At 42.2% G+C, this 27636-nt stretch overlaps 2 protein-coding genes across 3 annotated transcripts in view; both read left to right on the forward strand.

Annotated features, from left to right (window-relative positions):
- Nucleotides 1-5617, forward strand: part of cenpn (centromere protein N) — a 41363-nt gene extending 35746 nt beyond the window's left edge. For both annotated transcript variants that reach the window (XM_060923209.1, XM_060923208.1), the window contains one exon: nt 5335-5617. In XM_060923209.1, the coding sequence (XP_060779192.1) occupies nt 5335-5403 (69 nt within the window). In that variant the 3' untranslated portion in view covers nt 5404-5617. The remainder of the gene's footprint in view (nt 1-5334) is intronic.
- Nucleotides 5618-10874: 5257 nt separating this feature from the next.
- On the forward strand, nt 10875-27636 carry atmin (ATM interactor). The gene is made up of 4 exons (XM_060923210.1): nt 10875-11140; nt 22988-23113; nt 23223-23422; nt 23512-27636. The coding sequence occupies exons 1-4, from the start codon at nt 10907-10909 to the stop codon at nt 25244-25246; spliced, it is 2295 nt and encodes a 764-aa protein (XP_060779193.1). The 5' UTR covers nt 10875-10906; the 3' UTR covers nt 25247-27636.

The raw sequence follows: 27636 nt of genomic DNA on the forward strand, positions 1-27636 counted from the left end.
CGGCTGCGCTGGGAGCCTCCTGAATTCAGCCATGTTTTCTTTCCAAACAGACTGATACAGGGCCAGAGTGAAGAGGTGTCGATAAAAATGACTGACTGAGGCTACATCCACATGACAACGGCAACGAGATTTTTTTTTTTAGCGGGTAAAAAAAATATCGCGTCCACATGGGCAACAGATCAGTAAAATATCAGGTCCATATGGCAACGCAACGCTTGCTGAAAACGATGCAATACACATGCCACACCTCTACGTGCGCTGTAAGACGGTCCCATTGGAGACACCAGAACAATAGAAGAAGTAGGACACATGCGCATAAACCCCTTCTTCTAGTCATGTGGTTGTGACGTCATCATAAACAAATCCGTTCTACTCATCCAGACGACTTTGCAACGGCGCCGTTGCCAGATTTTTCCACTCTGGAAACCGTTCTCAAAAAAATGTCATTTTGGGGCACCCAAAACGCCGGTGCCGTGTGGATGCCAGGCCGAAACGATAAATTTTATCGGATTCACCTGAATCCGTTGCCGTGTGGACAGGGCCTGAGGGCCTCTGCATGCTCTTGCGACAAGGCTTTCGCAGATAGCTTTTCGCAGACAGTTGTAATTTATCGTTGAGCAGGGAGTAATAGGCGTGCACGATGTTATTCACCGTCACAACGCAAGGGGGCGCGAAGTCGCGAAATCGCTAGGAGTAGTTGGTGGGTGTGGTTAGTGGAGTGTTTATCCTCGGGTTACTGATAATGACTAGAACTGGAGTCGTATAGATGTACGTGCTTCCTCGATCAACCGCTCTTCGTGCTGCTCCATCTTCGCTCGTGTTTTTAAAAATGGCGGTCGTGAAAACAAACCAAACCGGGAAAGTAGGGAAGCGGAAGTGCGTGTACAGCGGATGTAGAGTGGACCAATCAGAGCCCTCTTGTCTGCGACGCTGTCTGCGAGGCTTCTGCGGTGGTCACAATTTTTGGGAGGTGCGCGCAGAGCGTCTGCGAAGGGGGGGGGCTACGCAGACGCCATCTGCGACACCATCTGCGAGGACTGCGTTGTCAGCATAAATTGGCCTTGAGACTCAACCAAACACAAACAAGCGTTCCAGACAGGAATACACGGTTTTTCAGCTTTTCTGCAGAAGCCGTAAATCATTATTTTTCATCAGTTCTATATATTTACTCATCAGAAATTACCTTTAAATTACAGTATCGTTTTAACACCTTTTAAAGGCAGATAGAACATGTGGCAGGACGACCTCCAGGTGGTGTGAGCGTACCAGTATTAGTCTCATTACTGTGTTTGTGTTCGGGTTAACGGTCTTGTTTCATGGTGTTTGTGCTGCGTGCACCATTTGCTGTGAAATGAGGCCTTTGTGAAAGAAACCCCACCCAGTCGAGGACATGGATGCAGTTATGAATGAATATTATTATACATGTTGTGTTTGGTGTTCTGGGGGTGCGTCGTGATATATAAACAGTTTTGTGGAAGTCCATGTGGGTTTGGAGAGCATTACAGTGAGAGTAAAAAGTATTTGATCCCTTGCTGATTTTGTTGGTTTGCGCACTAATAAAGACATGATCATTCTATCCTTTTAATGGTAAATGTATTCTAACATGGAGAGACAGAATATCAAAAAGAAAATAACTTGAAAGAATATATATTAATTGATTTGTATTTCATTGAGGGAAATAAGTATTTGATCCCCTAGTATGCATTAGGAGTCCTGGCTTTCACAGACCAGTTACGCTACGTTCACACTGCAAGGCTTAATGCTCAATTCCGATTTTTTTGTGAAATCCAATTTTTTTTGTGAGGTCGTTCACATTAACAAATATATGCGACTTGTATGTGATCCTCAGTATGAACGAAAAGCGACCTAAAAGTGTTCCGCATGCGCATTGCAGGATACGACGACGTCACGCAGTGAGCATGGCCAGTGTTTACGGAAGTAAAACCGCCCGGTTGCGGTATGACCCATCCAATCTAGCTTGAATAGCTGCATCCCCCCAAATGGAAATCAGCTCCCTAACCTCTGCGTCCTTCCATTGAGAAGATTCAGAACCTTCACAGCCCGAAGCGTCCCTCGCATTGATGTCATGCGCAGGGGCGCAGATACGTTTTTTGAACTGGGAGGGACAAAAAACTGGGGGGGGGGGGGGGGGGGGGGGACAAAGCTGCCAGCAAACCAACCCCAACCCCGATATGCCTGTCAAACTTGTTGTTAGTAACCATAGCAACCAAGCTCGAGCTCGCAACCTGTGCAGTCTGCGCAGCTCAACCAACCGAATGTCAGTCTTTGTTTTATGTGAATTGTTGCAACTATGCATACACTGCTGTGCACCTCAATAAACCGAATGGTAATTAGTCTTTTGATTTTTCCGTGAGGTTTGCCTTATGCAAAGAAAGACAGCATAGACGTTTTTTCCTCCCTATAAGTGGGGGGGACCGAACGAGGTGAATTTAAATCTGGGTGGGACGAGTCCCACCCTCTATCTACGCCCGTGATTATGCGCCATGTTGTTGTAACTTTTTTTGAGAGACCCGCCGCCTACTTCAGCGCAGAATAGTGACGTTTGTGGCTTGTTGATGACGTGTAAGTCAGATGAATGCGACCTGGCGGTTCAGACTGAAGTCGCATATGAAAAGAGCGGATAGGAATCAGAATTAGGACCACATATCCAAACGGCCTGGGTCGGATTTGAAAAAATCGGATCTGTGTCGTTCATATTGTCAATAAAAGATCGGATACAGGTCACATATGGGCGAAAAGATCGGATTTGAGTCACTTCAGCCTGCAGTGTGAACGTAGCCTTAGACACTCCCAATCAACTTGTTACCTGAATTGAAGACGCCTGTTCTAACTAATCACCTGTATGAAAGACACCTGTTCACAGAATCAGACAGATTCCAAACTCTCCAACATGGGTAAGACCAAAGAACTCTCTCAGGACCTCAGAGACAGGATTGTTGACCTGCACAAATCTGGAATGGGCTACAAAAACATTAGCAAGATGCTGGGGATTAAAGTAACAACCACTGGTGCAATTGTGAGAAAATTTAAGAAGTATAACATGACCATCAATAGACCTCGGTCTGGTGCTCCACAGAAGATTTCACCTCGTGGGGTGGCAATGATCATGAGAACTGTGAGAAATCGGCCTGCAACCACACAGCGGGAGTTAGTGAATGACCTCAAGGCAGCTGGGACCACAGTCACCAGGAAAACAATTGGCAACACTTTGCGCCGCAATGGATTAAAATCCTGCAGTGCCCGAAAGGTACCCCTGCTTAAGAAGGCACATGTGGAGGCCTGCCTAAAGTATGCCAATGATCACCTCAAAGATGTACAAAGTGATTGGGAGAAGGTTCTGTGGTCAGACGAGACCAAAATTGAACTATTTGGTCTAAACTCTACTCGTCATGTGTGGAGGAAGAAAAATGCTGCCTATAGAGATCTTGCAGTCACGTGACCGGAAAGTACACAGCCGCCATCTTGTCGGTCAACAGCACAGCTGAATATTGCTGCACTCGTGTACAGAATGGGTTAATTTCAACCGACGGACTACACAGCTCATTTTTCTAATGAACAGAGAACTAGATATATGTCTAAAATAAACGATCTACAGATTAGTGACCCATATGGCTTTCCGGACGGAGTTTTCACGACCGTGTCAGTGGATGTTGAACTGCCAGCGGAATACCCAGACGTGTATAATTACCTCATCAACTTTCCCTCGCTGTTCAGTAGTGAAGCACTGCGTGCTTATAAATCTCTGGACAGTTATCTTTACAGAAATTCAGGATTTGTCAGCGACTCAGATGTGGCATCTTGTAAACAAGAAAATGATCCTCACTGGACGGGTAAGTCACTTAAGTATTGAGTATAGCACTGACCAGCCGATTATAGAATAGAATAAGGTAATTCCAGCTGTAATTCCAAATCGTCCGTCTTGTTTACCTGGCGTTGGAGAGGTAGAGGCTTAGCAGTGGAGATTTGAGTAGCTGTTTTCTGAGCTTAGTCAACAGGCCGGCTCTGCAGCCTCGCTTTTGCTTCCACTCCCGGCGCCGCCTCCTTAGCTTTGCTTCCAATAACAATCCACGGAGACCCCGCTGGTCTCGCTATCTCATCCGGAATGTTTTTTTTTTTTTTTTTTTTCTCGTCCGGAATGTTGTGCATGTGATGGAAATTGCTACAAACCATCATTTTCTGCTGGAAACCAATGTCCAGTAAGTCCATACGGTTGTAGTGGATATTGAAGTCCGGTACAGACGAACAACACGCAAAAATACACACAAAAAAACATTAAAAACGTGCACAGGTAGGGAGAGCTTGTAGCCGCAGCCATTGTAGTAGAATTGTATATAGTAGGTTTTTCCAGAAGAAAAGGTAGAAGTAGAACCAGAAGTAGAAGTAGAAGGCAGAAATATGGCGTTTGACCAACAAGATGGCGTCTGTCACAATCTGGATCGGCTGTGACGTCACATGCAAGTGCTTCATGACCCCAGGAACACTGTGCCCACCGTCAAGCATGGAGGTGGAAGCATTATGTTTTGGGGGTGTTTCTCTGCCAAGGGCACAGGGCTACTTCACCGCATCAGTGGGAAGATGGATGGAGCCATGTACCGTGCAGTCCTGAGGGACAACCTCCTCCCCTCTGCCAGGAAGTTGAAAATGGGCCGTGGTTGGGTCTTCCATCCAACATGACAACGACCCGAAGCATACAGCAAAGGCAACAAAGGAGTGGCTCAAGAAGAACCACATTAAGGTCATGGAGTGGCTCAGCCAGTCTCCGGACCTCAATCCAATCGAAAATCTATGGAGGGAGCTGAAGGTCCGAGTTGCCAAGCGACAGCCCACCAACCTTAATGATTTAGAGAGGATCTGCAAAGAAGAGTGGGCCAAAATTCCCCCTGATATGTGTGCTAACCTTGTGGTTAACGACAACAAACGTCTGTCCGCTGTGCTTGCAAACAAAGGCTTTGCCACCAAGTATTAAGTGCTTTTGGCTAGAGGGATCAAATACTTATTTCCCTCAATGAAATACAAATCAATTAAAATATATTCTTTCAAGTTATTTTCTTTTTGATATTCTGTCTCTCCATGTTAGAATACATCTACCATTAAAAGGATAGAATGATCATGTCTTTATTAGTGCGCAAACCAACAAAATCAGCAAGGGATCAAATACTTTTTACTCTCACTGTATAAGTCAGGAAGAAGCTTCCAGGATTTTTTTTTTTCCTTTGGAAATGTTTTCCATAGCTGGAATTCTGGGTTTGGGTGTAGCACTGTGTCATCTGATAATTCTGACAACTTCCTGATTTCCTCCTGCACATTTGACAGGCATTGCTGAAGGCCCCGTCACTCCTCTCTTATCCTCCATCACACAGAAAGGAAGGAACCACTTTGTGATTGCGGAAAAGGTTCCAGCAGCCACGAGTCACACACCTGCACGCAAGACTTAACATGATTTATGCACAAATACTCTTCTTACATGAGCAGGTCCAGTGTGTTTTGGGTTTTTTTTTTTCCTGGTTTTTTTTTTTTTTTTTTACACTTTCTTTAAACCCTGTTCAACAAAGTTTAATCCATTTTTACAAAGTTTTAAATAAAGGTTTTAAATGTTGCAGTTTATCACGTTTCTTCCATGAGTCGAATTTCACCTTGAACTTCTAATCCGAACACACACTTTTTCCCCCCACTCACTGATATGTGATATTCTTGGATCATTTTCCTCAAAAAAGAAATAAAATGACTGAATAATATTTTTTATCTCATTTGTTTAATCAGGTTCTGTTTATCTAATTTTAGGACTTGACTGAAAATCTGATGGTTTTATTTCATATTGATGTAGAAATCTAGAAAACTGGCGGCATGGTGGTGTAATGGTTAGCGCTGGCTGTCGCCTCACAGCAAGAAGGTTCCGGGTTCGAACCCAGCAGCCGGTGAGGGCCTTTCTGTGCGGAGTTTGCACGTTCTCCCCGTGTCTGCGTGGGTTTCCTCCGGGTGCTCCGGTTTCCCCCACAGTCCAAAGACTTGCAGCCTTGGGCTGAAGTGCCCTTGAGCAAGGTACCGAACCCCTGACTGCTCCCCGGGCACTCTGGTGTGTGCGTGTGTTCACTGCTTCAGATGGGTTAAATGCAGAGGATGAATTTCACTGTGCTTGAAGTGTGCATGTGACAAATAAAGGTTTCTTCTTCTAAATTCGAAACGGTTCACAAACTTTCAAGCAGCACTATAGAGATCTTGCATGTGACGTCACAGCCGATCCATATTGTAACAGACGCCATCTTGTCGGTCAAACGCCATATTTCCGCCTTCTACTTCTGCTTCTACTTCTACCTTTTCTTCTGTAAAACCCTACTATATACAATTCTATTACAACGGCTGCATCTACAAGCTCTCCCTACCTGTGCATGTTTTTTATGTTTTTTGTGTGTATTTTTGCGTGTTGTTTGTCTGTACCGGACTTCAATATCCACTACAACCGTATGGACTTACTGGACATTGGTTTCCAGCAGAAAATGATGGTTTGTAGTGATTTCCATCGCATGCACAACATTCCGGACGAGATAGCGAGACCAGCGGGGTCTCCGTGGATTGTTATCGGGTCTGGCAGGCGAAGGAGGCGGCGTCGGGAGAGGAAGCAAAAGCGAGGCTGTAGGCAGAGCCGGCCTGTTGACTAAGCTCAGAAAACAGCCACTCAAACCTCCACTGCCAAGCCTCTATCTCTCCAATGCCAGATCCATGGTAAACAAGACGGACGATTTGGAATTACAGCTGGAATTACCTTATTCTATTCTATTATCGGCTGGTCAGTGCTATATTAGATACTACTGATATATCTAGTATCAGTACTAGTACTCAATACTTAAGTGACTTACCCGTCCAATGAGGATTGTTATTTTCTTGTTTACAAGATGCCACATCTGAGTCGCTGACAAATCCTGAATTTCTGTAAAGATAACTGTCCAGAGATTTATAAGCACGCAGTGCTTCACCACTGAACAGTGAGGGAAAGTTAATGAGGTAATTATACACGTCTGGGTATTCCGCCTCTGGCAGTTCAATATCCACTGACCCGGTCGTGAAAACTACGTCCGGTAATCGATAAGGGTCACTAATCTGTAGGTCGTTTATTTTAGACATACATCTAGTTATCTGTTCATTAGAAAAATGAGCCGTGTAGTCCGTTGGTTGAAATTGATCCATTTTGTACACGAGTGCAGCAGTATTCAGCGGTGTTTTTTACCGACAAGATGGCGGCTGTGTACTTTCCGGTCACGTGACTGCAAGATCTCTATAGAGCATTAAAATAAACGAATAAATACATTTTTGTTTTCTAAAAAAAACCATTGTATAATATTCTGGGTATTAAAAAAATAAACAATTCATTATTCTACCTTCATATTTTGCATATATGAATAAATTTAAATATTTTAAATCAAGTCCTGCATAGATTCATTGTTAAAGAATTGTACTGAAGATGATAAAAAAATTGAATTAATAAAGTATTTTTAAGGTTAAAACAAATATGTAAATATGTCATTGGTGCGCGCGTGAGGCTTCGACGTCGCTGGCGTGTGCCCCTGGTAACAACTCCACCGTGGTTGTTTTGCTTCCCTACGGTGATCATGGAAACCAAAGAGAGAGCTAAATCTGGAGGAGTGTATCAGAACGGAGAGCAATATTTAGGAAGTAGGTACTGTAATCCAACACAGGTTTATACAGATGCATCTAAAGATTCAGAGGGTAAAACAGGTATTGCAGTTTATATCCCTGATTACAAAATCTCTATTAAAAAGAGAACATCAGATCATCTGTCCATACTGTATTTGCAGCTGAAATGACAGCCATTATTATTATTATTATTGCATTAGAGTGGATAGAAGAAGCTAGGCCTCCTAAAGCACTTATTTGTTCTGATTCTATGTCATCTCTCACATCCATTCAAAGTGGAGAATCATCACGCTGACAGGGCTTATTGAATTAAATTAATAATAATATCTTATTTGCAGTCAGTCAACAGGGAACATCAGTCCAGTTTGTATGGGTTCCAGCCCATAAAGGAGTTGGTGGTAATGAGGAAGCAGACAAGCCGGCAAAAGAGGCAACCAAAGAAGAGGAGGTTCAGTTAAGCATTCCACTCAGTAGATCAGAAGTTAAGGTACTCATTAAATATAAAGTTAACATAATATGGCAAGCTGAATGGGATAAGGAGAAGAAAGGTAGACACTTTTATATAATATACAAAAAGATATCTCAAGCAGCAAATCTAGTTACCCAAACAGACAGGAGGAGGTTCGGTTTACAAGACTGAGAATAGGCCATACTGGATTAAGTAACAGCTGTTATTTATTTCGTGGTCCGGTTTCCATCAAATCCTGCGCTCTGATTGGCTGGTGAGCGGGTCTGTATCCGATTATACGAACCTCTGGCGACGCGCTCGTTCACAATAACAACAAACATAGTAGCAATTTTTTGTCAACATTTATCTTTTTTTAATAAGATTTATTTATAAGATTATCAAAAATCTTGTAAATTTTTGCCAGCATTTCTCAGGAGAACAGCATTAATTTTACAGCATGGATAGCGATAACGACAGTGTTCACAGTGAAAGCGAGTTTTACTACCCTGAGGAAGAAGAAATAAAAGAAAACATCTCATCTCATTATCTGTAGCCGCTTTATCCTTCTACAGGGTCGCAGGCAAGCTGGAGCCTATCCCAGCTGACTACGGGCGAAAGGCGGGGTACACCCTGGACAAGTCGCCAGGTCATCACAGGGCTGACACATAGACACAGACAACCATTCACACTCACATTCACACCTACGCTCAATTTAGAGTCAGCAGTTAACCTAACCTGCATGTCTTTGGACTGTGGGGGAAACCGGAGCACCCGGAGGAAACCCACGCGGACACGGGGAGAACATGCAAACTCCGCACAGAAAGGCCCTTGTTGGCCACGGGGCTCGAACCCGGACCTTCTTGCTGTGAGGCGACAGCGCTAACCACTACACCACCGTGCCGCCCTGGCTGAATCCTGAATGACTCAATTTTGTATAAATAGGGGACTATATAGGTGGTAAAATGTAGGGTTTTTTTTCCTGCCATGGAAGTGCACTTGTATACCGAGGAGGAAGCAATTTGCATTACAGCCGTGAATGAGGATTCAAAATGGTGGCTCAGCTCAGTTTTCCCTTTCGGGCGCTCTCGTTTTCTGTTAGAATTTGATAAAAAAAAAAAAACATTATTTACCAGCTTAAGGTCGGTCCGTATGGTGAAATACCGTGACCTTGGCCTTGAATACTGACCTCGGCCCAGATAGCCTCGAGAGCTGAACAGAATTTGCATATATATATATATATATACACACACTACTGTTCAAAAGTTTGGGGTCACCCAGACAATTTTGTGTTTTCCATGAAAAGTCACACTTTTATTTCCCACCATAAGTTGTAAAATGAATAGAAAATATAGTCAAGACATTTTTCTGGCCATTTTGAGCATTTAATCGACCCCACAAATGTGATGCTCCAGAAACTCAATCTGCTCAAAGGAAGGTCAGTTTTATAGCTTCTCTAAAGAGCTCAACTGTTTTCAGCTGTGCTAACATGATTGTACAAGGGTTTTCTAATCATCCATTAGCCTTCTGAGGCAATGAGCAAACACATTGTACCATTAGAACACTGGAGTGAGAGTTGCTGGAAATGGGCCTCTATACACCTATGGAGATATTGCACCAAAAACCACACATTTGCAGCTAGAATAGTCATTTACCACATTAGCAATGTATAGAGTGGATTTCTGATTAGTTTAAAGTCATCTTCATTGAAAAGAACAATCTGTGGTTGGTAGAAGAGAGCAACTGGACTTGCTTGAAAAGTCTTGAAGACGTTTCGCCTCTCGTCCTAAAGGCATCCTCAGTTCTGTCTGACTAATAGGGAGTATCAAGTATTTATCCTCTCATGGATCATAATAGAATCCGAATCAGAATGCTGATGGCTGCATTGAAGGTGGCTGATAGATGTCATAGACACCCATCTTTGTTCAGTGATGGTCGTTCCAGGTTGACAAAAATGAACGATCCTCTCTGGCTAAGATGTCTGCCAGTTTTCTGACATCGATCAGCCACCTTCAATGCAGCCATCAGCATTCTGATTCGGATTCTATTATGATCCATGAGAGGATAAATACTTGATACTCCCTATTAGACAGACAGAACTGAGGATGCCTTTCGGACGAGAGGCGAAACGTCTTCAAGACTTTTCAAGCAAGTCCAGTTGCTCTCTTCTTGTGGAGTGTGACAGGATGTAGATTATGTTCTTTTAAGGTGCTTAAAATTCTACAAAGAGAAAAACTGAAGAAGGAAGTGAAGGCCTTTTGTTTAGACACCTTATTCAGTGAGCCTAGATCAGAAAACATCACTTGTGCTATGAGAACATTTATCAAAGAAACAAAATTAGCAAATCTACGGAAGCGTATTAGGGCCACTTGGAGAAAATATATTTTTCAAAATTCTGAGATTAAAAGTCGAAATTATGACATACAAAGAACGCATGCTCTAACTGCTGCCATGGCAACGAATGGCCACAGGAAAGGGAAGTCGTGGAAAGTGGCGACGTTGACTCTGAATGCAAGACACAAGGGATGCAGTTGAAAGGTAAGATTATCATTCTGTTCTGTTTGATGTTACATTTTCTCCAAGTGGCCCTAATACGCTTCCGTACACAAATCGGATTCAGTTTGTTTTTCTTTTTATTTAATTTTTCTTTGAAATGACATCATGTGATTGATTGCACCTCAGGCCAGTAGATGGCGGTAATACACTTTAAGCTGCCATAAAGCCTGACAGAAGAAGAAGTCGTCGTCGCTGGGAGAAGAGAAACTGCGCGAGTGCGGAAAGGATTCCAACATGGCCGCCACCGCAGCGGGTGAGTCGGGCTGCAGTAGCAGCAGCGGGACAGAACGCAGCGAGGAGCCGCTGTTGTCACTGCCGCCGGCTGCGGCCCGGGAGATCATTAAACCCTCCGTAACGGAGCTGACAAAGGTGCGGACCAACATCCTGTGCACAGTGCAGGGATGCGGCAAAATCCTCCCCAACACCCCGGCGCTCAACATGCACCTCGTCAAGTCTCACAGAGTCAAGGTACTTATTTACACATTACAGCCAAAATGGACCCTTTAATGCGCGTTTACTGAAACTCGGAGCCTGCTTTTATCTAAAAATCTATATATTTAAAAAGAGAGAGAGAGAGTTCGTCAGGAGACCGAAGCTAAGCGGCTAACCCGGACACTCTGCCGTTTCATTGTTGTGAACACTTCTTTCAGGGAGGGGGGAGGAAAAAAAGCCCTCGCCGGATGACGTCATAACTAATTTGCATATTCAATTAATACCCCTCATACCTGTCAACTTTGAGGTTTGAAAAAAGGGATATTTCCCAGATTTTTACCTCAAAATAAGGGAAAATTTCGGAAAAAGTCATACCCTTCACCAAAAGTGGGTGTGTAGTTGAATGGGGGGCGATTTTCTATCTAGTGTTTGTGATTTCCTGTACTCTGGTGCATGTTGGTGATAGCCAAGACACAAACTCAATACTTATGGTTTATAGAGTGCATTTGTGAATAAACTATACATTTATTTTTATTTGCTTTCAGTGGTACCAGTTATTTCCCAAATTAAGGGCTAAAATACGTATCTTATGTTAAAATAAGAAAGGTCATTATATAACCAGTCAATAAATTCAATTCCATTGCAATTTATTATGGTTTTACCATAGTCATGGCCTCGGAACGATAGATAGATAGATAGATAGATAGATAGATAGATAGATAGGAGTAATAAAGAGTAATATAAAATATTAAACCAAGAGTGATTTAAAATGGGTAAGTTTCAGATAGAAAATAAAATAGACAATGAGTGGATAAAACAGTTAATACACCAATTAGTTTACACTAGGCTATTTATGAGGTCTTAGCCAGGACATACTTAATGTAAACATGTGTAGCTTACCTTTGATTATTTGGGAGGCTTTCGTTTTCCCCATGGAAAATTTCTTTGCGATGGAAGAGTCTGGGAACATTCCAGCCACGCACTTGTTGAAATCATCAAAGAAAGAGAGGCTAATGTTTTTCTTAACTATTAGCATCGCCATCTTCACCTCAGACCTAATCAGTGTTGCCAGATACTGCTGACGTTTTCCAGCCCAAAATATGTTCAAAACCCGCCAAAATGCACTTGAAACCGCCCAATCTGGCAACACTGGACCTAATCACTTGTTCAGCCTCGCCTCCGGACAGATTTCTGTAATTACTGATGCCTGGAGGGCGGGGACGTGAATTGATGGCCCGACTTCCTGCTGTAAACTCCTGTCAGAGGCGCGTCATGAATTCTGGACCTACCGACTTTTTTATATTGTGAAAATACGGGACTTTTATATAATGTGAAAATACGGGATATTTTCGGGAAAATAAAAAAAACGGGAAGACAGCAGGAAATAAGTCAAAATAAGGGATTTCCCGGGAAAAACGGGAGGGTTGACAGGTATGATACCCCTTTCTGTCTCACAACCTGTTAAAGTGCATATTCTGGACCAATTTGGTGTGTGTGTATATATATATATATATATATATATATATATATATACACACACACACACACACACACACACATATATATATATATATATATATATATATATATATATATATATATATATATATATATATATTTATTTTGTGTGTGTGAGAAACAGCAGAAAAAAAAAACGCGTCTGGAAAAATCCCAAGGGAGTCTGGAGCCAGATTGATCCAGATTCATGACGTCACGTCTGGATCCGCCAGCAGGCTGAGAGACCCTGCATGGTTCAGTGCACAGTCTGTGTACACCAAGTTTAGCAGCCAGCGAGTTTGTATTGAAATATATAGAATTGTCGCCTGAACGTAATGTTTCTTCACCTTTGAATGAAGAATATAATGAGATGTCAGAAGATTTAATAAGCTGCACACATGGAATCGGCTAAGCAGGGTTGGATACAGGTCCGTCTTAGAAACTGCTCTCTCATTTGGGACATTCAGGGCTGTGAAATAGAAATGACAAAATCCAAGGAAACAATTTTAGCAGGGGGTCTGGGAGGAGCAGGAGCCGGGGGCCTGGGGCCCGCAGGGCCTCAGAAGCTGAACAGATTTTGTGTATATTGATAGATTTGAAGCATCTCCTGAAAGTAAGCATGCACCGATACCGATACTGGCATCGGCCCCGATACTCCACTAATATACTCATACTCGTACTTGTCAAACAGTTGCCGATACCATGAACCGATACCAGTGCCGATCCCATGCGCCGATACCAATGTTCCCCGCAGCGCTTTTTGTTCCATTCGAGAGAGAAAAAAAAACTGAAGCATTGTTGAGCTCAGGCTTGAGCATAATATGATAGGCTATACCATGCGCCGATAGTGTTCCGTGAAGCGCCTTTTGCCAGCGTCCGTTCGAGGAAAAAAAGCCTCTCCCAGGAAAAAAAAATTGTAAATCTCAAGCATTGAGCGTAGGCTAATTTCGTCAGAAGACAAAAAAAATTGTTCGACAACAACCCATTTTTCCATGACGAAGATGTGTTTGCGTAGTCATGAAACAGTGCCGTCACAACATCTTTCCCCAACACTGTCATTTTAAACATCTCTCCACACTCCACTCCCTTTCGCTGCCATACGCAGATAGGCCTACGCTAAGATCCCCAACGTTGTCCTTTTTTTAATGTTGGCTATTCGCCTCGGTAAGGGTTTTGTAGGACAGGCTACTCACTAACAAACAAATGAAAATCGGATTTTTGTATCGGTGAATCCAACCGGCAGAGTTTTTAAGTACGAGTCCAACCGGGAGAGTTTAAGAGTGAAGAGTGAGAGAGAGAGAGAGAGAGCTTTAAGAAATGGCTGATTGAGTTTTCCAACTTGTTTCAGTTGAGGGCAACGCTAAGACCAAGGAAATTGACGTCCCATCTACAGGTATGGAGCTCCACGAGCACGGGACGCGATGTTGCGAATGGACAGCAACAGCGTCTGCCTAACAAGTTCTGCGGCTGAACAAGAGCGTGCTCGAGGCATTCAACTCTCCTGCAGCACACAGCAGGATGTGCGCACATGCACATGAGAGGAGGGAGGGGGGCATATTTTAGTCTGCATTACTGGCGATGGAAATTAAATAATACATCGTCGCCGGCCGCCACTGTTATCTTGTGCGCTCTCTGTGATGTTGCGATGGTCACTGCTCCTCCCTTTCACGCCCTTGTCTTGTTGCTAAATGTAATTGGAGTAGTTTAAGCGCACCACCAGAACAACCCTTAAGTCAACCAAGACCGCAATGTTGCGGAAGGCCGATGATAGAGGGGGTAAGTGACCAGCGGAGTGAAATGATCACGCTGCATGTGGTAACTCACTGCTCTCTCCTCCCTTCATCAACAATCGGTCTTACATGTTGCAAGAATGCAAGTCTTTCTTGACTTCGAAAGTTGGACATTGTAATCTAATCCAAATAAATAGCAGCCTTTTTCAGAAATTGCAGCAGCTAAATATTTAATTCTTTGTGTAGGCTATTTGCAATGAGTGTAGTTTTCTGGGAGTGAATGTTGCGCGACAATCGAGAGAGGTTGCACAGGGAAGCGCAGATAGCCTTGTAGTCCACGTTACACTGCCAGCAGACAGCGCCTCTTCATTTCACGGTAGCGCTTCTTTTGCAACATTGTTATGTAGGCCTAGCGCAGCAGCGCTTAGGTTTTGCAACATTATTGTAACAATGTTGCAAAAGATGAGTGCTACCGTGAAGAGGCGCTGTCTGGCTGTGTGACGTGGACTCAAGGCTACTCTGCGCTTCTGGAGCAGCGGGGATTGTCAATGTGAACCCGTGTGCATGATCACTCCACTTAGAAAACAACATTCACGGGAAATAGATAAAGTAGGCCTATTAAATATTCAAATGCTGCAATTTTTGAAAAATTATATTTTAATAACATCAACAGTATCGGTATCGGTAGTACACGGTATCGGCAAGTACTGAAATTATAGTACTCATACTCGTATCGGTTTTCACAAATGTGGTATCAGTGCATCTCTACCTGAAAGCAAATATTTTCTCAACAATGCCGTTTAATTTGAACTGTTTTATTATTATTATTATTATTATTATTATAAATTGAATATATAAATGTGAACAAGATGGTCTACCTGGTAATCTATAGTTCAACAGCTTCAATTTCACCAATTCCGCATGTTTTTTTCCTTTAACATGGTCAACCAAACACATTCTTCCACCAGAACCGTACTTCACATCCTGATGGCACAAGATGCAGTAAGCTTTCCTCGGTTCTTTTATCTTCCGTATGTGCTCATTCACTACCAACTTTAAACTCCAACCATCGGCAATTCCATGGATTTTTAATGCCGTTTTCCTTGTCAAATGTTTTTGATATCGTCGGTCTCACCGTCCTCCCTCTGAACGATGTCCCTCCGTGAAATGGACATACCGCGAAATTCTCCTTTTCAAAACCGTTGATATCGAAAGCGTGTTTAAAGAGCACAAGATTCGCGCCGTGGTTTGTAAGCATGGCGCAAATGCCGTAAACCGGTCTGTCATTGTCGCAAAAGAAACCTACCCCTCAATTTTTATTGCAGAAGTAGATGATTTACTAAAATGATATTTTTGGTGGCCAAAATCGCGGAATTCCGCGGATTTTTCACAGCCCTGGACATTATGGTCAAAAATTTTTTTTTTTATAATTTAATTTTTTTTTTTTTGCATTTACCTAAGACTCAATGTTTCTTTTGTCATGTTTAATAAGAATAAAGATAGCATCTTGCTTTATCTGGCCTCCACTGTGGAAAATCTTTTTGATTCCAATTCAAATCCTTTTGTAAAATTGATTTCCATATAAAATAACTCCATCATGAAGAATTAAAGCCCCTCCTTCACAGATGAGTGAAAATATTGAATAAATTTCCTCTTTTTGATTGCTCAGGTTAAAAATGCCAAGTTATGATGACTGAATTGATTATTCACTTAAATATGAATAATATGATACATTTTGGGTATTTGATATGGCGAAATAGGACACAACGGAAAAATCAAGAACACACCGGAAAGATGAGAATAACGGCGGTGGTAAAAGAACAGCGACTGTACCGGCTGAAGGTCGCGCGGGTCTCTGCTGTGGCACGCGAGCAACGGGACATCACTACCGCACCGGACGGAGCGCGAGGCGGGGGCGGGGCAAAATGACTGGTTCTAGATTCTATCAAAAGTTTGATCTAAATTGACCATGGTTGCAAAATATTGGCCAAAAATACGCAAACACTACGAAATATGAAAGTAAGATGAAAAAGAAACATTCTGTTGCCTTATACTGCAAGACTAAAACAAAATAAAACTGTCAAAACTCACCTTTTCAGCGATAACGTCCGAACAGATCACCCGCGTAACAGAAAGACCGCAAATGGAAGCACGATCGACTTCTAACTGCTGGAGTGGAAAATTCCATTCTACACATGCAAATTGTTAATGCGTGTCCTTCCCCGCACACAAATAACACGCTACGGTAAAAAATAGAGCACAACTCATTTTATAGCTCAGAAATTCATACAAGACCAGCTACCATCGTAACATATTCTGTAAGAAACATATTCTATACCGAACTTTCAGCTTTCGTTTTAAAAAACAAAATCACAGATTTATAACTAAATGTTTATATGGCGTAGTGATTTTAAGTTCCTACTTTTGGTGAGGTCGTGACCTTGACCCTGAGGCTTTCCGTTTAGATCAAAACACACGATCGTATTGGTTTTGGGTCTGCGGGAAATGGAGTTACGACGGTGATCAAATATTTTGCATGATGTTTAATTACGGTTATGATTATTCTGTGAGCGCACCAATCCTTAGGTGTATAAAGTTACAACTTAAAATACAATTAGTGATAACTGTAGACTTTTCAGTGGACTATGACCTTTTTTAGGGAATGCGATGTAGTCGACCATTTATCATGTCCCAGATCAAGCCGCCATTTTTCCACAAATTTGCAGAATTTTTGCCAAATTCTGAATAGAGTATTCACATCAAAGATTTAGTTTTATCTGTATTATTTCTTTCATCATTTTATTTCAAATTAATACCAACATCACCATTCAAAACCGTATAGTTTATTGACTGAGAGTATATTTAGTGGGGGACCCCCACAGTACCCAGTTTCTGAGACAGACCCATACACACTTAATGTGTTTGACAGGTCCCAAGATCTCAGGCCCTGACATGCATATCCCTTGATACATGTGAAGTAAGTGTATTATCGCCCAGCGCTTTCGTTTTGTTTATTTTTGTGTGTCAATAAATAACATTATCCGTGTACCACACAAACAGAGTATAGTCTCTTATTTCTTATCCTGGCAACAGTCAACTTGTGAAGTGCCGATTTTCTTGGTCTTTTTCTCGGCTCTGCTTGGTCCTCGGCTTCGAGGGCCTCAGTGGATGCGGCACTTCGGCTTCTGTCAGGGGAGACGAACACGGCTGGCTCCTTTGGTGACGCTGACACAGATGGAGACGGTGTTGCTTTGGGCATTCTAACAGATGGGACTGCGTCTTTTTTTCAGATCAAGTTGCTTCTTGAAGCCCATTTCCCACTGCAAATAGTTCTCAAAGTCGTCGGGCTTTATGAAGCGAGCCCCGTATATGATGTCTGTTGCACGAAGCGCTCCCATTTCTCTCTCATTGTCCGGTCTTTCAGAAAACGATGAGTACTAATCCCATCAAGCTTGGTGTTGCTACACCCTCCTACGATACATCTGTTAACCATTTTAATAATTACGCGATAACGTTGAAGAAATTTGCAGAAAACCACCAGGTCGTTTTCTCATAAACAAACCAGCGCTGACGTAGGATTCAGAAGGAGGCGTCCCGCACGCGACGTCACGAAAATCAATGTTTGCCGGGAAATCCAAATGCCAAGTTTTTTCAGAGGCGGACCAATTCGCCTCAAATGGCTGAATCATTTCAAATCAACTGAATTTTTCTGGTATTGCGCAAGGTAAAAAAAAATTGCGCAAAATGCGACAGATATTTGACCAACGTTTTAATCTAAAATAAAAATTACATTGATCTTGATCCTAAATATACCCAAGATGTGCCCTTTAAAGTCTGAGGTAAAAACACAGGATTGTTCACAAATTTCATGCACAGTTTTATCTTTATTCGTCACAATTCTTGTTTTTAGCACAATTAAGGCAAAATGCATATATGTAACAATTATTACACAAAATCGAGTCGTAGCGCCTCACTGGCTATCAGCCGTGTACGACAAGATTGAGTGGAATAACTGTTTTATTCTGTTCACTTTCACTGGATTTTGACTTTTTTTGCGAAGTCGATAAATAAAAACTTTTTTAATAAAATGTCCGACAAAATAATTTCCGTTTAGGATGTAAACAAACTGGCGAAATAACAGGAGCAGTTTGTGAAAAATGCGATAATTCTTGAAAAATAAAAAAAGAGACGTTCTTATCAAATACTTTTATTCCATATATTGTTGCTTTTGTTTTCCAGTCGTTTTTATTTCGTCCTCGGTTGGTTCAGCAACACGGTCCGCCATTTTGTTTTTCTCTACTCATGGTATATGAGCTGATAGCGTAGTCGTAGAGTAGCCAATCCGAGCGCGCGGTTGTTCATATCCAGTGAATGTGGATAGAAATGTATATCTATATAGTGTTACATTTTTATCTGTACACTGTATAGTCGGCTTGTTCTTTGGGATTTTTTCTATGTTGTACAGTGTGCCTTTTTCTTTTCGCATGTCTGATAACTTGCTGCTGTAACAAAACCATTTCCCAGCTTGGGATCAATAAAGTAATCCATCCATCCATCTATCTATCTATAACGGTAAAGTAACAGGTGTCATGTTTTCCACTTGACTGTATTTTTAGAGGAGCGTGAACCTCCATGAGACCGGATAGGACCTATAATTCACGAGACGGCGAGTCTGTGGTGTTGTGAAAAATCCAAGCCGAGACATTTAGTTAATTATTTAACAACATGGCACTCGCTGAGCTGCTTCACATCTCTCTCTTGAGAGACTTCTCTTCCTGGTGTTTATATATGATGCGATATCCTATAGGTGTCAGGTGTTCTGTTGCAATATCGCCGTATCGTTATTAGCAACACCGTCATGACCAGACACAGCACATTAATCCAATGTTTGCAGTTCCCACTGGAGCCTTGGCGAAAGATTATTGTTCATGTGACGAAGTCGCCAGAGTTGATTAACGTTTCGACTGTCACTTTGCTCTTCTTTCCGCGTGTTCAGTGGGAGTGCGAAGATGGTCATTATGATTATTTGCATATTAAAACATGTTCCATGATCAAGGAAGAATCTCGAGTGTCGTGGCGGAACGTAAAAAAAAAGGCAAGGAGTACAGGGCTCGACATTTAACGGTTGTCCGCTTGTCCGGGACAAGTGATCCTTTATGTCGGACAAGTTCATCGTCTCAGTTACTTGTCCGATCGGACAAGTGCCAAAATACGCCGATATTCGGGTTACATATCAAATTTATCAGTTTATTCTAGGGATGTTAACCGATGACCGTTTGACCGGTGGTTGACCGAATCAGCGTTAACCGGTTAAATTTTTTTTTGGTTGTCGGTGAAAAAAAAAAAAAATCGTTTTGAAGCTGCTGATTTTGGAGCGGAGAACCTGGAATTCTGTGTTGTAAATGCTTGGGGCATGCCATGTGGTGTAAGGATGACAGCTGACAAATCAGAAACACCCATTCAGTCATGTCCCGCCCTCCCACCCCAGTTAAAGACAGCTGACAAATCAGAAGCACCCATTCAGTCATGTCCCGCCCCAGTTGAACACAGTGGATTTTTGCGGGTTTTGAACACATTTTGGGCTGGAAAACGTCAGCAATATCTGGCAACATTGGCTGCCACTCGGCGAGAGAAAAGTGTAGACACAGGCTTTTTAGTTTACAAATTACTATTCGGTTTTTTTTTTTAATTATTATTAGAAGGCACATGGAGTTTAGTCCTGCCTTGGCCAGTGCATTCTGAAAGTATGTTTCGGTCTGTAGCCAACAATGCATGTTATTGCAGATCATATCTCTTGGATTGAAATACCAGCACCAGTTTTGTCACTAAACAGGTTTCCAAAATAGCACCTTATTTGACGAAGCCTTTTTTTTTAAATCCAACAAGATACCTTGCTTATTTTATCAATACTATCTAACAGATATATAATAACCACAAAAAGTTATATACACACGTGTGTATAATTTTTTTTCCCCCCTATTTATTCTCACTCATGCTACGCAGCCACAAACCTGGCATATGGCATTTGTAACCCCCAGTCATAGAAAGAGACGAAAAAAGCCCAGCCAGCTCTGTTTTTGAGAATGGCCAGACTGGATTGAGCTGACAGGAAGGCTGTGATCTCAAATAACCATAATGTACAATCGCAGTGAAGAAGAAGAGGAGCAACTGTGGACACGCTGAACCCTGAGGTGGATATGGGCTAAACAAACACACACAAGACCACTCTCGTCAGAGTTGCAGTCGCCTTTCTGTCAGCTCGGATTTCCGCACCATATTCTGTGTAAAATCTAGAGAACATGAGCTTCAGTTAATGATTTTCTGGATCGTGCTGCTCTCGCGTGATTTAGATAATTGATCAGTGAGTGTACATAAATATAAATCTCCCTTGTCTCAAGGGCATTACACGTCCCGTTTGTGTGTGTAATCTCTCTCTCCGGCTGTGTAAAAGAGCTCCTACACAATAGACGCATCGTCCAGTTTGGTTATCGGCTCGCGTCCAGTGCAGCAGTGAGCGTCTAAAGGAAACCCCCAGCAACCTTGGTCAGAAGAAAACAGGAAAGACCTGAGCTGCGCGTGTTTCTGATGGCAGTTTTTACAAGTTTCCTCTCAGCCGTCCACTTTAAGGAGACGTGTCTTGCACTTCTGTGTGCTTCTGCATATAAAGTATCCCTCTGTCCACACACTTCCGCCTGCTGAGAGGGACAAAGACAAAAGAAACCTTCAGCCTTTCTCCCTGCGTTTCTTCGAGACTAATAAATGGCTAAGCGGCTGAACCGAGTTCCCACGGCCCGAATGCTGACACACATTCTGAGAACTTTGGTCGAGACTATTTCAGTAGAAATAAATAACCTGGACACACCGTTGTCTTGAGTTGTTTCTCTTTTGTTTTGTCCACCCCTGAAGTGACTTGATACGGTCAGACTAACTTACATTATCATAATAAATGAGCTGCAGTTAGTACTGTCCCCTGAAACAAAATATTCCACATGCACAAAGTGTCCATTGATTTTATTATTATTTTTTTTTTTTGTATTTTATTTTTTTCTCACTACATGAACCTATTCATTTCAGCCTCGGTTACGTAAAACCTGCTCCAGTTTTCATTACACAGAAACATTAGCATTTGTAACGTGGTTTAGTCACATGTGATCCTTGTTTTTTAACACCTTTGCAAAACTCATCCTGACTTTTATTATCGTTTTTCAAAAATGATGCAATCTGAGGGTGTTTTTGAGGCCAGCAGTCCATTCTCACATCTCATCCGCAGCATTAAAGGGGCCAGCTCACCCTTCCCAGAATCCAAAATTGTGTCTTTGTTTGCATACCAACTACGAAGTGTCTGTGTGTGTGTGTGCTCACCTGGCTGAATGCGGAGACTTTTCAAGCAAGCTTTCGCTAATAAAAATGGAAGACAGCATCGTGAAAGATTATTGAGGTGTCAAGTATCGGCCTTAACAACCAAGGCTGGTTCTGGTCCATTATGTTGGGATAACTGTATGAAAAAGGGAATGGATTGATCGAAAGAATTTTAAATATAACTGGGCCATTCTCAGAAAATGTGACGAGTAACGGTAAAGACATTTTACCCATACTGATTACTCATAATGTCTTTACCGTTACTCTTTTGGGTCACTGATTGCAGAAAAAAAGAAACAAATTATGCATTTATTATCCCATTTTAACCTGCTACTTCAATTTGCAGCATTGTTATCTTTATCATTTGGGTTAACGGCAAAGACAGTTGATTTCCCTGACATCTCGAAATTTCATATTTACCCGATCAGTATCCTGGATTCCAACATTCATGCACCAGTGGTGTGTGCATGTGTGTGTGTATTTATTTATTTATTTATTTATTTATTTATTTAAAAATGGCTGCTCAACATCCTGGTCCTTCCTCATGTAGCTGCACTGCCCTCTATTGTCAAAGCCCTGACTTGCATCACGATTTTACCATTTAGGTAACGGTAAAGACGTCAAGAAAGTACACGTTCTTGCGCATATTTTTTAGGCTATACACCAAAAATTGTTGAAGCAAAGATCATGCTATTTTCCACAATAAAAAGTGATGGTATAGAAGTAAAATTTCAGAAAGAAAAGTGAAAATAAAATTAAAAAGAATTATTTTCATTCAAATTTCACGAATCCTCATTTTGACACATGGCGGTAATGACATTTTTGGTATTTTTAAGCTAAATAAAATTTTTTGCAAATGCAAACAAGTTGTCAACTCTTTTTTTTTTTTTTTTTTTTTTTTTTTTTTTACTGCTCTGTTAAATTCTTTCTTAAAATAAATGTATAATAGCTGGCCAGGAATAATGGTTTTTGAGAAAAAAAAACTTCATGTTTAAAACTGAATTTGTCACATTTTCTGAGAATGACCCACCTACTGACACAATATCTTCAATTTAACATTACAATTTATGATCTGTGGCCTACAAGGTCACTGCGTTTTTGTTTTTCACACATGGTTGAATATCAATGATTCATGACATGGCGCACAGACTTCTGGGAAGGGTCAGCTGGCCCCTTGAAGATAAGTGAAATTTTATAAAGGAATCTCTTGTAGGGTTATCTTTGACACTTTTGCCACGCCTCTGTATCTCACTGGCACCATGTTTAGTCTGTTTCATAACTTTTTGCCCCTTGTCAGGAGGGTATCGTCAACCCTACGATACGAAAGGATATGAAAGGTTCACAGAAGCTCTACTGTTGTCCGATAGAGGGCTGCCCCAGAGGACCGAACAGACCTTTCTCCCAGTTTGCTCTGGTTAAGCAGGTAAGTAAAATGATTACCCAGGTGACCTGCATGCTCCAAAAGGTATTGCATTTGGCCATGATGCTGAGCCCGGTTTACTTACTTACTTTATTTTTTTAATATCGGTTAGCATTTTATGAAGATGCATGCAGAGAAGAAGCACAAATGTGTCAAGTGCAGCAATGGATACAGCACAGAATGGGACTTGAAGAGGCATACCGAGGATTGTGGAAGGACCTACAGTTGTACATGCGGTTGTCCGTACGCAAGTCGAACGGCACTGTTGTCACACATTTACAGAACTGGTCATGAGGTTCCCAAAGAGCATAGGTACTCCCCTTTAAAGTTTCATGGCCTTGCTTGAATCTTCAGCCGAATTAGCACAGTACCCTGCATCTAATCGTTTGTTTGTACTTTAGGTATCCACCTGTGAAGAAAAGAAAAATGGAGAAACTATCTCGCAGTGCAGCAAAACTTGAGCCTAATGGACAGACTGATGAAATAGAAGTCACTGAAGGAGCATTTCCTGCTGAAGGAGCATCCCACACTCCAGATTTACCACAACACAACCCCATCCCCTCGAAAAACCTCCAAAAGCTTCTCCTGCCCATGCCGAAAATGGCTTTAGTCAATGTCCCTGTGATGCAGCTAGCACACTTGCCCGTCCTCCTCCCGCCGGCAGAGAGTGGTGCCTTGAGATCCGTGGTCTTGACGGTGGACACCCAAGGGTCCGTCAGTACCTTGCATCTCATGCCTCAGTCACTTGGTGCAGTGGTACCTCCGTTAAACACTAAAGATGTCAAAGAAGCCATGCCCGTTTCCAGATCAAACCTGGATGCTATCAGTACAGGGATCCAAGTCAATCTGGAAAGCTTGGTCTCGGTTGATGAACCAGTTAATGATTTGGGATCAAGAAGTAAAAGTACCTCAACCAACATTCAAACAGATATCTCATTCCTCAATAAGGGACCTGTTGGAGGAGTCAATATCAGTCCCACAAGCGAGGCCTCCGTTTCCTCTGGTTCTCAAACTGACATTAGTGTGAGTGCCCAGATCCAGCTACCGGTCAGTGTTCAAACTCAGACGTTCCCCTTGAGGTCCAAAGTCACGTCCTCCATTGGGGCCCAAACCGAAACGCTCAGTCAGATACCGTTCCCTTCTGGTAACATGACGAGGGAAACTCAGACAAGTTGCTTCCCAGCAGCTTCAGTAAATAAGACCCAAATGGACCAAGCGATGGCGTGTGCAAACATTTTTGATTCCGATATGCTCAGCGTCTCTACGCAGACTACAGTACATGGCGGGCCTTTTGGCACCAATGATCTTGATCCCATGAGCACGGAATCAGGATTTTTTGAAGACAAAACTGCTTCATCCTTGTGCTTTGGAGCTCAGAGAGACATTTTGCACCAAAACACGGTAACTGACAATCAGACTCAGACGATGACCCTTTTCAGTGATCTGGAGAACATCCTTTCTGACAGCATGGCAAGTGGAGCACAAAGCTGTGGATCAGGCCTGGTTCCAGTCCAAGAGCAGCACACGGGCATCGACTTTGACATTGAGGATTTCCTCAACGCGACCCATATTCAGACTCAGACAGACGAGAGTGCCTTGGGAGGCTTGAGCTCTGAGACGCCCCTGGAGCTCCTCGACATTGAGACGCAAACCGACTTCCTCCTGTTTGATAACCTTGGGGATGGCCAGAATAGTGATGTCGGCACCAGGGTCCAAACGAATGATCTTGAGCTGGAGATGTTTGACACACAAACCCAAACAGATCTGAACTTTCTGCTTGACCCCAGTGGTCACATGTCCCTTGGGAGCATCCTAAGACACTCCAGCTTCAACATGAGCACTGAGTCGTCAGACACCGAGACCCAGACTGACACCAGGGCTCCTCCACCTCCTCTTCCCCTGTCTTGTTCCAATGATGGACAGATCAGACTTAGCAGCACTGAAACGCAGACAGTCTCCAGTTCCTCCAGCCTGGGCCAGCTTTTTCTAACCAGCAACGAGACGCAGACGGTCATGGACGATTTCCTGTCAGCAGACCTGGCTTGGAATATGGAGTCCCATTTCAGTTCGGTGGAAACCCAAACCGGTGAAGATCTCTTGTCTTTGTTTCAACACTCGGACAAAGCCATCAGTTGAGCGCTTTGCCGTTATGGCTTGTCTGTAGTGGGTTGGATGTCGGCAACGTTACGAAGGAACTGTTTCTGATGAATTGCCCAGAGGTGGATGATTTGGGCCAACAGATGGCATTCTTCGTTAAAGGGCTCAGTTTGGAAGGCACTTGTGGCAATTGAGCTCGCTTGTAGTTATTTGGCATCTTGAGTCATTCCACTGCAAGTAGCCTCAAAGCTTAAAGAGCTTTCACTAGTACTGTTTGGACGGGATTAGGTTTACATATAAACGTGAACTAATTTGCAATATTTGCTCTTCGACTTTTATTTCCAGATCATCTTCTCAAGAAAATTTCACAAACGGGAAAAGACGTATCCTCTCCCAACAAACTATTTGGTACGAGTTATATAATTTGCATCGACGTACTCTCTACACTCCGAGTGCATTAGCAGGAGAAACGAAATAAAATAAATTTGAAGAGTGTAATCCTGATTTTAAGGCTGATTTATGGGAACTGTTAGAACGTCAGCTACTGTTGTATGCGTGTATTACACAATATATCATGCAAATTTAGTTTTTGAGTAGGAGTGCGAACCTGCGTCTTTCCCTCAGCCGTGATACAATTCAACGGAGTTCTGATCCAGTTCACGATCAAATCAGGTTTTCTACCATGGGAACTTCTTGAGGTTGATGAATTCAAGAGGGAAGCAAAAAGAGAGGCCAGTGAAGGAGAATAACAGGAATTCGCTTGTTTTGCAGACGTTCCGCAACTTGAAATGGAACCAACCGATAAAAATTCTGCCGTGCAAAGGCAAACTGCAGTATCTGCATATTGTGTCGGTGGCAAAAGACAGTCCAGTTGCGTCACCGATTCGCTATTGGACTGTCTCTTGCCACCGACACATTAGTACCTTTTGATCTTATCACCCCATCCATCGGCGATGGACCCCCCCCCCGTGAAGCCTTTTGAGGAAGTTTGGAACAGTCAAGCGCCCTAATCATTGTTTCATCAACGGAACCCTCTGCAGAAACTCGTCCCTCTTGCGTTAACTTAATATCCACCCGGACACAAGAGGAGACGCGTAAAGAAGGTACTGCAGACGTCTCTCAAAGAAGCTAACCCAGTCTAAATAGGGCTTTCAGCTGCACTTTATCATTTCATGGCCGTCATTTGATTTGACTGCTCCTTAACATGTTTACTTTTATTTGCACATTTTGTTTCATACCCTTTGTTAAATGGTTGTTTTTTTTATTTCCGTTAGAACAGGATATATCCTTTTCGATGATGATCGTGCTACTATGTAGTCGTAAATTTACAGTGTGGCTCAAGTCTAAAATGATTGACGTATAGAAATGACGTGTTCAACTTTTAAAAAATCAGATTTCTTGTGAAATTTGGATATTTTCTTGTTTGGCTGCACTGTAAGGATAATTTGTGTCGTGTTTTTGTTTTATAGTGTCTAATTGTTAAGCAATCAGTTGCTACAGATGTTTTTGCTCTGACTACAGCAGTACCTATATATAATATTGTTTTGCTTTAGAAAGCATCTGGTTTAAATTATTCTAATGTATGCATGTTGCATCGCATATATCAGTGACCTTTAACAGTTGAGCTCAGCGCGCTACGATTCTAATGATTTGCATTCTGTACTGTGAGTGAGTGAGTGAACATGCAAATCGCAGTTGTTTACAGCAAGATGGAACCTTTAACGAAATCTATAACGAAAGCATGTGACGTTTCTCAGAATGTAGACGTTTTCACTTTAAGCACTACTTGCGATTATAGCTTTTGTGTCGGTGCCTTAATTTAAGTGGTAAATATAAACACACTTGATGTAAAGCTCCAGTGACCATCGCGGTTTTATTTTGTACAGCTAGTGTCGCTTTCTTTTTTTCTTTCCGAACACTTTAAAATGTATTTATTTCCATCCGTGTTTATTCATCGTATTGTGCGTGTTTGTTTTTGTTTCTTTCCCCTTTCCATTGTGTCATCTTATTTCAGTATTTATAACACAACGTGGTATGCTCCGCCTACCTGCTTGGTCCATCGTTTTTTTTGTTTTGTTTTGTTTTTTTTAAATTTATAAATCCCACTTTCCCCAGGCAAGAGAATGTAAATGACACTGTGTCGCATTGGAACCAAAAGGTTTTCTTTTAGTTTGTCTTCAGCCAAGGCCCATGTTTGTTTGTATCCAACCATTATATACACTAGCAGGAACGAACAAAAACATATCGCTGTAGATTACTTGAAATTATCAGTGTATACTTTGGGTTTTCAGTAGAGCGCGCATGCAGTCCTGTTTGTGCCAAAAAACCATGTCCGGAGTTCAATTTTTAATATATATATATATATATATATATATGAGTGATTCCATGCTTATGGGGACATGAACTTATTTTTAAAAATTCACCTAAAA

Source organism: Neoarius graeffei, chromosome 6, assembly GCF_027579695.1.
Source record: "Neoarius graeffei isolate fNeoGra1 chromosome 6, fNeoGra1.pri, whole genome shotgun sequence".
Classification (NCBI taxonomy): Eukaryota; Metazoa; Chordata; class Actinopteri; order Siluriformes; family Ariidae; genus Neoarius; species Neoarius graeffei.